This window comes from Rutidosis leptorrhynchoides, chromosome 2 (genome assembly GCF_046630445.1).
Source record: "Rutidosis leptorrhynchoides isolate AG116_Rl617_1_P2 chromosome 2, CSIRO_AGI_Rlap_v1, whole genome shotgun sequence".
NCBI lineage: Eukaryota > Viridiplantae > Streptophyta > Magnoliopsida > Asterales > Asteraceae > Rutidosis > Rutidosis leptorrhynchoides.
The window spans coordinates 598,788,132-598,801,649 of record NC_092334.1 but is presented as its reverse complement, the minus strand read 5'-3'; the positions used below and the strand labels follow the sequence as shown (position 1 = coordinate 598,801,649).

The 13,518-nt window shown below is 31.0% G+C and overlaps 1 protein-coding gene across 1 annotated transcript; it reads right to left on the bottom strand.

The window, feature by feature from the left end:
* Nucleotides 1-11,534: 11,534 nt before the first annotated feature.
* Nucleotides 11,535-13,286, bottom strand: LOC139893397 (probable (S)-N-methylcoclaurine 3'-hydroxylase isozyme 2). The gene is made up of 2 exons (XM_071876560.1): nucleotides 12,302-13,286; nucleotides 11,535-12,193 (listed from the first exon to the last, which is right to left on the bottom strand). Exons 1-2 carry the CDS (start codon nucleotides 13,229-13,231, stop codon nucleotides 11,573-11,575), a joined length of 1,551 nt encoding a protein of 516 aa, XP_071732661.1. The 5' UTR covers nucleotides 13,232-13,286; the 3' UTR covers nucleotides 11,535-11,572.
* Nucleotides 13,287-13,518: the final 232 nt, after the last annotated feature.

Below are 13,518 nucleotides of genomic sequence, written 5' to 3'. Positions count from 1 at the left end.
AGAGTATATTATATTGTTTTTATTTTCTTTTTCATTTTTTTGAGTTATTATAATATTTAGTTTTATTTTATTAAAAAATTAATTAATTTTAAATATTTTATTAAATAAATACAGTATTAATTCAGTTTTATATTATGTAGATTTATATTTTAAGGTTCCAATTATTTATTTAGTATTTTATATAATTAATTTGTATATATTCATATAAAGTGTAGAGATTTTAAGTGTAAATTGCTTTATTTTATCTTCTTCATTCTTCTTCATAGCAACAAATCCACAAAAAACACTACAAAAACACACAGTACACACATTGGTTTTAGGGAGGAAAAAAAAAAACAAAAAACAAAATAGAAAATGAAAACAAAAATCTAAAAAAATGGCATCCTGAGATTGTTCCAAGCCTTCACTCACGTCATTTCTCTTCCTCTACAAAATTTTCACCCATCATGCCGGATGGTGGCGCGATGGTGACTATACCGAGCCATGCCGCCAGGTTAATGGTAGTCTTATTTTTCACAAGGTCATCATTCCCCATGATTGTAGAGGTCGTAGTATTTGTTCATGTTGTAAATAGTGCATGTGAAATGCGTTGTTTTATTGGATATTGGACAATAATGTAATTTTACAAATTGATGAATCTATCCAATCATATGTGATAGAGTCAATTAAAATCGTGGGTCAAGATTATTAAAAAAAAATTCATACAAGGGTTAAATAATGCCCCTTTGAAAAAATTGGTGACGCAACTAAATTATTTACAATTGAATCTCCTTTTTAATAATAGTAGACTAGACTGAACTAGAACAGAAAGAGAGATGGTGAAACCTTATTACGATTGCTGCTTCTTAACTTGAAACATTTTTAATTTGTACGATAAATATGAAAGGAAGTAATAGACCTAGTCTAGTCATGATAATTAAAACCTACTCTATCTGACTATAGAATAGTGTCGACTATACTATTATATTTGTCTTAAAGTCATTGTTCATATTAAAAAATAACTACAAGTATTAAATATTGCTATTAATTTTTTTAATTTATCTTCATTCATTTTTAATTTTTTAAATTAATTTAATTAAATTTACCTTGTATACAAAGAAAAGAACTGAAAAATATGAAATCTATCTTCTCCTGTAAAAAAACTCTTATTTCTAGAGGGGATATATTTTAACTCTTTATGAGAGCATGAAGAATATGTAACTGTTATACATTTTGGTAGAGAATCAATAAATCATCGATTAAAAAACAAGTCAAAAATTAATTTTTTAAAGCTTTAAATAATCAAATGATCAATAACATATTTGTTCTACACTCAATTATATGTATAACAGTTTCATATTTACTTTACTTTTCGTTATATATACAAGTAAATTGTATGTATATTTAGTGTGATTTACGTACATTATCACCATTAATCTCTTATGCTTTATTTGTTGTATTGGGAGTTCAAATAATGTAGTACTTGCTGATAGAGTACGTACTATTCGTCAATGTTAACATTCAAGTTGCAATATATTATATGCACTAATAAATCGACGACGGCTACTTATTATATAACTAAAGTGGTATATCATAGGAGTAATATCTTTGAAATTTGTATTTAGTGTCGGCTATTATCTACGATTTTATATCTATATATTTAAATGTGTACATTTTTCAATTTAAAAGTAATACGTAGCTGTCTGGTTACCAAATTTTTGAGAAACTACCGGACAAAGTATTAATTTATAGAACAATGCGGAGCGATGGCTTAATTATCACATTATTAACCAAGTAATTAGCAGCAAGTGATGGCATAGTTTAATTATATAATCCGGTAAATGTCAGCTTTGATTTTATATTCAGTGTAAGTTTGTTTTGATTCATTTAAAAAAAACGTATATAACTAAGAGTGATAAATGAAGATAACTTGAAATATTTAGCACAATTATTTTGTGCTAAATAAATACGAGTAATTATTTAGGACGTGGAGACTGCCATATTCATGAAATTGAAGTAAACTCTGGAATAAAAAAAAGTTAGTTTTTGGTCAGTCCTGAATTTCTATATCTATATATTCATGGTTTGAAAAAATCAATGTTTGAATTTATGAATTTAATCACTTTCTTCCTAAGCTGTTCAACCAAATCCTAGCTAGTGAGCAACATTGATCATACGCAAACGCAATTAATATATATTCCACACCACAGTCATAGTCATTAGGTCATACGCAATTATTCTTTAAATATTAAAATAATTGGCGTCGAACTACATTTGATTTCGATTTAACGACAAAAATACTTGAAAGTTTTTATTTATTAACTAACCATAGTATCTTTATTATGTTGACGTTTTACCCATAAACAATATAATTTAATTTGTACAGGATATGATTATGATTTTTATATTATGGATAGCCATCATGTATGCATGCGGATGTAAGATGAAAAAAAATAAACGGGGCGCTAATTATTGGTCAACTAGTTAAAGACCCGCAGTTTTGCGGGATCTTTTAAAAGGTCTAATCATTTAAACTATAAAATTAAATATATATAAATATAAATTAAAAACTATTATTATGTGTAGAAGAATATTAAACCAAATATTTTATAGGAGCTTGAAATTTTGAAGCGTTCAAAATGCACTAACGAACTATTATTAAGTTTATGATGAACATTAAATCAAATATTTTACAGGGGATTCAAATTTTTAAAGTTTCAAAATGTACTAACGAATAAATAAAAAAATAAAATTTTGATTCAAATCAAATAAATCATCTTTGATATCGTGATGTAGTTTTAGGCGAATGAATTAAAAATTGTGGATGGTTATCTCAAATCTGCGTTGTATTTTCCCACATATCTAGTTATTCTTGTTAGATGATCATGAATTTTGAATAATGCCATAACTTTTTGTCTTGTTGTTAGTATTTTGTGCATCTCTAAGAAAGTCTTCTGTCGTAATTCGTCAACCTATAATAAGTTGAAACATTATATTTGTAATAAAATGCATAATATCGTAATTTTTTTATTTTATTTTATTTTGCATAATATCATAATTTTTTTATTTTATTTTATTTTGTTTTTGCGGTGTTTCATAATTACTTCTCTATTCTTTGCTTTTTTTTCTTTTCTTTCTACAAATTTAAAAAAAATGAATAACATATTACTTATATTTGACTCATCTAAATGTAGTTAGAATAAATTATTTCAATTTTTGTATTCTAATACTTTATAACCTACCCTAAACCCTACACTAAACTCTAAACCCTAAACCATAAACTAACTATAAACCACCAACCCTAAACCCTAGACATTAAACACAGAACTTTAAACCATAAACCCTATATCATAAACCCGAAACCTTAAATTCTAAAATCTAAACCCCAAACTCTAAACCTTAAACCATATACCCTAACCCTATACACTAAACCCTAAATCCTACAGACTAAACCCTAAACCTTAAACCCTATATCTATACTCTAAACCATAAATTGTAAAAACTAAACCCTAAGCCATAAACCCTAAATCATAAAATCAAAAATCAAAATCTTAAAGTCTAAACCATAAACCCTAAACACTAAACCATATACACTAAACTCTAAACCCTAAACCCTATATCTAAACCCTAAAGCTTAAACCATAAACCATAAACCACCAACCCTTAACCCTACACACTAAACCCTAAATCCCAAACCCTAAACCCTATACCTTAAACCCTAAACCATAAATTCTAAAATCTATACTCTAAACCCTAAACCCTATACACTAAACCCTATACATTAAACCCTAAACTCTATATCTAAACCCTAAACCATGAACCATAAAACCCTAAACTCTATACCATAAAATCAAAAATCTAAACCCTAAACTCTAAAGCCTAAACTCTAAACCCTATACTCTTAAACCTAAACCCTAAACACTAAACCGTAAATCCTATAAACTAAACCCCAAACCCTAAAGCATATATTATAAAATCTTAACCCTAAACCCTCAATCCTAAACTGTAAACCATAAACCGTGAACCCTAAATAGCAATTCCAAAACCTTAAACCATTAACTCTCAACGTTAATCTTTTTTATCCATTAAGCTTAAACGCTATACACTATACTCCAAACCCTAAACCCTAAATCTAAACCCTAAACCCTAATCCCTAATCCCTAAACCAACACTAAACCCTAAACCACCAACCCTTTATCTTACACACTAAACCCTAAACCCTAAATCCCGGACCTTAAATTCTAGAATCTAAACCCTAAATTTTAAACCCTAAACCATATATCTACACTCTACCATAAATTGTAAAAACTAAATCATAAGCCCCAAACCCTGTACCTTAAACCCTAAACCATAAATTCTAAAATCTAAACCTTAAACCTTAAAGTCTAAACCATTAACCATAAACACTAAACCTTATACACTAAACTCTAAACCTTAAACCATATATCTAAACCCTAAACCACCAACCCTTAATCTTAAACCCTAAACTCTATACCCTAAACCCTAAACCATAAATTATAAAATCTAAACCTTAAACTCTAAAATCTAAAACATAAACCCTATACACTAAACCATAAACTCTAACCTTAAATTTTTACTCAACTTCTTACATAAACAATATAACAATTATGATGACATAAATAAACAATATAACAATGCACAATTACATCATTATATAACCCAAAACCAAGAAAAAGAAAAAAAAAACCAAGATGAAGACCAGTAATTACCATAGATGCTACAGCGCTACAATAACCAAACAAAATTTCATTTCCAATGTTATAAAACGAGAGACAACCCTTTTTGTATTCATTATATGGGAAATCATCAAAATAACTATGACTGATTGTAGCGTGAAGCACAAAACAACAAACGAACAAACGACAATAAGGAAATAGGTAAACACAACCTGCTGTTTAACATAGGCCACAACCACCAACGCCCACAACCATTGCAACCGAATTCTTTCAGGTACCTAGCTTCGAGCATGTAATTTGTTCTAAAAGAAAAATTCAAATAAAAACACATTCATACATTATATTATACAATAAGATATGAAATACATTATTATTATTGGGTGAATACCTACTTCATTTGTTGAAAAAATTATTGGCTGAAAATAGCGAACAAAACTTAAAGCAAGAAGTTGAAAAAATTGAAGATATAGATTAATTATTATAGATAGACCGAATATAACTAAAGTTCAAACGGTTAATCGAAAATTAGGCACTGCAAACAATCAAAAATTAGGCACTGCAAACAATTAGTAGCAGCATGACTTTTGTCATGCACACCCACAAAAACAATTAGGCACTACAAACTATTAACAATTAGCAGTAGCCTCACTCAACGTGTTAATCTCAAAAACAATTAGTTACATGTTCATGAACACAAATTTGGAACACCATGAACAGTCCAGCAAACTGTGCAAACAGAAGGAGATGCAGAGGGCGCAACCACAACCCATTTGACACCAGCTACGTAACATATAGCAGTGCGGGTTCGTGAGCCAAGTTTGCCGATCTAAATGAACGTCTTTTATCCTTCTCAAGATCCAAGCAAAGGAATTAATATATATTTCATTCAGGAGCATCGGTGCAGTCCAAATTTTTTCTTTAACTGTAGGTGATTTAAGGTTTTAAGAAAACAATTTTTAAATTAATTATTATCATGTTCATACATATAACAATAATATTAAGCAGAAATGTATTCATGATATTAATAGTAGATCACCTAAACGGATCCATATGATTTATACGGTTAAATAAATAAATAAAACAAGAGAATTTAAAGATTATACCTTTCTTGAAGAACGGGATTGATGGAAGAGAAACTAACAATCAAAAGTATGATTGTCGCTAGGGTAGTTCACACTACACTTCGAACAACGTCAAACGGATGTGATAGTCCCGTCAAGTAATAATAAATAATCACAATGATTATTTATTTAATATGAACTAAAGTTTTATGATTTTATTTGATCCGTAGAAAACTGAAACAAAAATGTTTGGAGTCGAAAACCAAAAACTCGTGGGGTTTTTTTTTCTTTTCTTAACTTCCGTCGAAAGAAAAAAAAACTTATATTCGAGGTTTTGTTTTCTGTCACCAACCAAAGACCTATATTTTGTTCCTTTTGTGTGTACACTTAAAATAAGAACATGGATTTAATATATATAACTTTTATGTCGGTGAAGATATATTTGAAACTCGTATTCGACGAATCAATATTAAAAACATATACTCCGTATATTATTTCCAAAACCAAATTTTATCCGTTTCTTAAGGCAACCGTAATTTTCTTTACAAATAAATTAATTAATTAACAAAGTTACCGTGTTTTTTATTAGAAGGGTATTTTAGGGATGGAGTGTATGTAAAATTGATTTATTATCTAATTTTTTAGTGGATGATTAAGGACCGTTGGATCAAAGGGTATTATAATGTAATTTTCTAATCTAATGGTAATTAAGGGGGTTTTGAAAATATTTATTAACTAATCGAGACTCTCTTTTAATGTATATAGTGAATAGTGATAGTGATTATTCGTGTTCATATTTGTACAGGATATGATGATTGTTCAAAGACACTCGGTTATTACCCGTGTTGTAAAATACCCCGTCTCGAGCCGTCTCGACGCCCGTTGCGACGGTTTGGTGACTAGTCCGTCCCGTCTCGAAGAAAATCGTCTAATATGACAGTCAACTGTCAAACTTCGGGTCAAAGTTGAAAAAAATCATGTCAAAGTCTCTCAAAATTCGGAAAAGCCAGAAATTCGGTAAAATCAGTAAAATTTGTCGTATTTTAGTTTAATTTTTCTGTATTATATTAACGGTGATAATTAGGCAATTAAAGATTTTGGCTTTAAAATATGGACACATATATACATAATATACTTATATATTTAAAACTCAACTTTGGTCAACGTCCGTCTCGAACCCCGTCTCGACCCCGTCTCGAACGTCTCGACCCCATCTCGAACGTCTCGACTTTTTTAGGACCCGACCGTCTCGACCACGTCTCACGTCTTTTGCAACCTTGGTTATTACTATATAGACTAATTCACGTAAATTACTATCCAATAGGGACTGGCCAAGTACCCAAAATCACTATCAAACTGTAGCAACTTTTTTCCTTTTTTTTTTAACTCTATATGGAATTAGGGTTCGTACTCCCCCCCCCTTTCAAAATCAAATTAAAGTTCTTATGATGATTCACTAGAGACTTCTAATTAGCAGCCACTACACTCGAATATCTTGCGTGAAATTATGTAACCAGCGATCGATATAGTTTCAATCAAATACCGGTGATGAAGGAGGTCGAAGAGCAATGTTGATATGTACAGTTATTATCTATTGTACTATGTCTAATGATGTATCCTTATTCCAACCGATGTTCCAAGGTACCTTTAGATTAAAAACCCTAATTTATATTTGTGTAATTTTCTTATTAATAGAGGATGAAACGACTTGGATAAGATAATAGAAACCTAATTAGTTTAAAAAAACATGTGTTGAACAATTATTAAGAACATTTAAACCTTTAATTCTTTTTAAAATTATGATTCTTGATATTCTTTTGATGTTGACGAATTATCATATGAATTTCCATGTATCTGTTATTGTTAAAAATCTGGATTACAACATGATTAATGAGAGGTAAATATTGTCTGATTTATTAGTATTTTTATCAAACAGTGTGTGTTTAGTACTAGGTTTAAATTTACCTTAAGATTAGTAATTGTTAGTATTAAAGCATTATGTTTCGAAAGCAGCCTATTTGATCTCAAAAGTCATTATGTTTTGCAATATTATAAGTTGGAAATTAGCTAAAGTAATTCAAATATGCAGGTGTCCAGTGGCGGAACTTGAACCCGACCACAGATGGGGCAAGTTTAAAATTTTATTAAATTTCTCAATGACACCTGAGGCGAACACTAAAAAAAAAACTTTAGTTTTTAGTAAATTTTTTATTTTTTTAGTGTAAATTTTTTATTTTAAAAAAAAAATTCAGCTTGGACGGGTGCCCCGCCCTGTCTCCACAATGTTTCGCCCCTGCAGGTGTCTGATTATATATTATGGTTGGGAACAGGCATAAAACATGATGCTACAATCGGACAGAGATAAAGACGTTTGTTCATTGGCCAGTGAGTTCAGTATTAGCTATTATATATATATATATATATATATATATATATATATATATATATATATATATATATATATATATATATATATATATATATATATATATATATACGCTGCTATATGTGAGTTGTTAACCGCTAAAACTACTACGTAACTAATGATTTTATTATATTTGAAGATCGTGAAATGGCTTTGGTGAGTTTGAAAATTAGTTAACTGTAGCCTTTCTAATTCATAAATTTTAAGGGGATGGGGCAGGTTCAAACGAGAACCACTAAAAAGGTGAGAACTGCGAGAACTATTCAATTTAATAGTTTTTATGCGTTTAAATGCAACAAATGACATACAAATGTTAATTAACGGAAAAATCATTAACAAACATATGTTCATTAGCTCAAGTTACATGTTAACTTGTTAAGTATATGAAACTGTTCACATGTTCGGAAACAAATATGCACATGTGAACGATAAACTATATATTTAATTATATTGTTAAAATATAAGTGTTTTTTCAATTATTTTATGTTCATTCATACTCCTCATCAAAGTTTATGTGTGATTCAATCTAGTTACATGTGAAAATCATTAAAAATCAAAAGTTCTCGCAGTTCTCGCTTTTTTTATGGTTCTCGTTTGAACTTTTGGCTTAAGGGGATTTATGGATGTGACCAAGGTTGGTTTCAGCTTTTAATATTATGCAATTAACTTTCAAGTTCGTGCATGGAAGATGAATTGATTTGGATGATGGGTGATTACAAAGTAGAGATGATCAACGATGAGATGCATGATTTTTATGTGCGTTTTCATGGACCCGCTCACAGTAAGTTATCTTAGTTATTTTGTTCATCATATCTATAATTATTTTTATACTGATTTTTGTTTATATAATTTTTAACTTTCTTTAACCTTTTGATGGTTATCTTGCTGATATGAAGAGGATATTATGAGATTTTAACTTTGTCTAATTCTTGGAACATGATTTTTAAGTTTTTTTTTTTCCCATTTTTTTTTTTTTTTTTTTTTTTTTTTTGGTGATGTTTGGTGTTTCTTAGATAGATTCACATATGAACTTGGTAAGATTAATTTATGATCTTTATTTTTTTTTTAAAGGTAAAGAATATTAAAGATTGTGTTTTATATGATTCAAGTACTTTATCTTCTTAATTTGGGAAAATCTAATTGATCACAAAGTCATTACTTTGTAAATCAGAGACAGATTTTGGTCAAACAAAACTAAAGATCTTAAATAAAATTGTATGTTCAGATATAGGAGCAAAGGAAGAGCTTATGCTGAAATTGTCTAAGATTTTATCTGTTTCTTGAATTTGATCATTAACTATGCAGGTCTGTACGATGGAGGTATGTGAAAGCTAAGAGTAGTACTTCAAGATGCATACCCTTATAAATCTCCAACTATCAATTTCTTTAATAAACTTTACCACCCAAATGTGGATGAAATGTGAGTTTAAGTGTATGATCTTGAACCGGTTAGCTGAAAAAAAATCGTAAATAATTAATATCTCACAAGTTTTCATTGTCAGGACTGGTTCAGTTTGCTTGGATGTGATCAATCAGACGTGGAGCCAATGTTCGGTAATACATAATTATATTCTTTTTTTAACATGGAATGTATGTTTAATATTCATTTTGGAATGTCCCGTACCATAAGAATTCCTATTTCTGAAGCAAAAGTAAGTGATGTGTCGTTGTTATATGTTTATAGACTTGGTGAAAGTGTTTGAGGTGATCCTTCTACAACTTTTGTTGTACCCAAATGCTTCAGATCTGTTGAATGGAGAAGCTGCAACTCTTTTGATGCGTGAAAAAATTCTTATGAACAAAGAGTGAAAGGTAAGCAACAACAAAAACTATATTTTCTTTTTAACTAGATTCTCTTGGTTAATTTGTTGTTGTGTATTTAGATAAACATTATTTGGGTGTGCAGTATTAGGTTATTTATAATGTGATTTGAAGAGTTATGATCAAATGAAATTATTGAGTTTTATGTAGTATAAAACTGAATATTGTTAGTTTTAATAATTTTTACAGTCCGTAGACGGTTGAAGACACATTTTGACTTTTAGGTCTAACTAAAGGAATGAGTTTTAACAAAACTGTTCATGGATTTTCAGGTGACAATACTTATTTTATAGTTGACAAATGAAAATAATGTTGCTATTGAACAATGGAGCATTTTGTTGAAACCACATTGCTTTATTTACCAGGGGTTTTAATAAAACTGTATATACATCCAGCGGCGAATATAGAATTCAACCTCAAATGGTGTCCACAAAAGTTTATGTATTCCATACTTCAGTTTTTAAATTTGTATTATTAATTTTGTTTCTTTGGTTCTTATGTAGAGGTCGACCACACATGTATGGAGTCATTTCTGCTTATGTTTTGAGCATATGAAGGTCCTTCATGATCGTGAACCTATTACACGTTTTGAGATCAAGAATGGTAATCGGGTATGTAACTGAAAATTGAATTATACTTCTTTTGTGCATCTATCTGCATTAGTAGAAGGCATTTGCAGATGATGCCAACTACCAGATTAACTCTTCTCGATAATGTGACACGATAAATTTCTTCATCCACTACTGAGCGGTGGTGCCATTAAACGATCAAAACCACCCCCTAACCAACCAGAACCACTCCTTCGATTAACCGTCAAAAACCGTTAACCGATAAACCAACCTTTTTTTTTTAACGTTAAGTTAACCGACCGTTAACCAACCAAAATCACTCCACAGCAAAGCGCGGTCTTTAATCCTCACACTAAATCTAAACCCTAACTTAATTTGATGAAAATTGATGTAGAACAAGTGTAGAACAGCATGTTACATCCTCTTCTACATAAAATGTAGAACCAAGCAAACAATGCATCTAAAGACCAGATATAAAAATTGTTCGACTCGAATTTCACATGTTTTGTTCGAATTTCACTTGTTTTTTTCAAAAATCAACTTTTTTATTTAGCCCGATTTAGAGTTTAGGGTTTACGGTTCAAACTAATATTTATGATAATGGAAGCACAAATGTTGACGGATAAGAGAGTTATGGTCTTTGGTTTGATCCTACTAATGATTTCCATCAATATAACATCCTTTGGACTCACACTCATATCAGGTAAGCTATCATTTTCTCGATATATATACAAAGTATATCGATATGGATTTACTATATATACTTCGACATGACATACCAATATTCGTTGCGAAGCGCGGACCACATACCTAGTTTACAAACAAATACAGTAACAAATAATTAACATATACAAGGTTATCGGCAACATATGACATATTCACGCAACTTTTCATTTATTTACATTTTAATTTATATTATAACATTCAAGAATACAAATAAATACTGTAAAACCTTAACGTGTCCTATAAGACATGATTAGTTACGAATTTATAAAACAGGAAGAAAATCTTCCACATCAATTAAACATTTGAATGCATCTGTTTTTGTTTGACTACTAGTTTTAAAGGGTTTTCACGTTTCATAGCAACCCCAAATTTTTCTTCCATGTCAAGCGTTGACACATCAGCATCATTTGGAAGAGTCCAATCAAACTCACGAATTAAGGATGCGAGTATAAGCTCAACACTCTTGATACCCGATGGCATTCCTGGGCACATCCTCCTACCAGTACCGAACGGTAGCAATTCAAAGTGTTGGCCTTTAAAATCTATCTTGGAGTCCTTAAATCTTTCTGGGTTGAACGATAATGGCTCGTCCCATAACTTGGGGTCTCGTCCCATTGCCCAAAGATTCACAAAGATTTTGGCATTCTTTGGAATTGTGTAATTCATAACCTCACACGTTTCGGCCGCCCTATGAGGAAGAAGAAGAGGCACAGGTGGATGTAATCTAAATATTTCTTTGATGCAAACTTGTAGATAACTTAACTTCGATAATTCAGAAATGGCGATTTGATCAGAGTTGAATTCTGTTTTTATCTCCTCTGCTATTTTTGACATCACTTGTTTATTTTTCACAAGCTCAGTCATACCCCATACTACAGTTGAGGTTGTAGTATTTGTTCCTGCTATAAATAGTGCCTGTAATAAAAGTAAAAAATATTGCTAGCTTAATAAATATGACCCCTTTAATATTCATATCTGATATAGTAAGTTAATATTACTAAGAAATTTAATGTATTTAATTACCATGGATAAATGATGAATTTGGTGGTTTTCGAATTTATGTTCAAGCATCCGATCCAAGAAAGATTGAGCTTGATCCGACGACCATGTTGACGAGTTGACACGACCTCTTCTTTCCTCTATTATTTCGTCCCAATACGCGAATAATTTGGCAAACTCTTTCCCGGTTCCTTTTGTTGTTCCGTGAAGATCAAACCTTTCAAGAATAGGGAAAAATGATCCAAAATCAACTGTACGTCCACCGTACTCGATTATTTTAAACATGGAGTCTTTCACCCATTCAAGACCTGATCCTTGTTCACCTGCAAAACCCACCATTTCTACGCCGAATATAGTGGAGCTTAAAGTGTTGAACAATGTAGTAAAAACTATATCATAAATGTCAATCACACGTCCTTCGTTTCTACGTAAGAAAGTCAACAAGTCTTCGACTTTTTTCTCTTTTAATTGAGACTGAGCCTCTAATGCTTTAGCTGAGAACATTTCACTTCGTGAAAGTGTTCGTAACGATTTCCATGTTTGATCGCTATCAGCCCAAAGGAGGGAGTGCGGTACTACGTTTTCTTGCTTAAATGCAGCAGGCACTGCACGAACCGAAAGAAGATGATCTTGAGTTTTGAGAATTCCAATTGCGGCCTCGGGTGATGAGGCCACAACCATAACTTCTTTTCCTAATTGGACCGAAATGAGTGGACCGTATTTTTTGGCAAAATTTGCGGTCCAGATATGAGGGTTGCCCGGGCTGGAAACAACTTGATGTAAGTTACCGATGATAGGCAACGTTGGCGGGCCCGGTGGAAGGGTTTTTTTGGTCTTCGATGAGAAGAGTGTGGCTTGTTTGACGGCGAAAAAAATGAAGAAAAGTGTTGATAGAAGGAAGAAAGACGGGGACCAGAGATTATTATTATCTACAAGAAAAGTAGTGATATCCATGGATTAGAGGTTAATTTGTGTGAGGATTTGTTAAATGTAATTAAGTTGTGTTTGATTTGTATTGTTTGAGAATTTTGTGATGATATTTGACATGGATATCGATTGTATTTATAAGCTTGACTAACATGCATGGAGCATGTTTAATAAGTACGTAGACAAGAAACTTCGCTTTTTTGTTTGCCGGTCAAAAGTAGTAGTTTAATGACCACCATATATCCAAGACCCGTGACTTGATCCACGACTTGACCCATGACTTGTTTAATTATTAGTACAGTATCTCACATGGT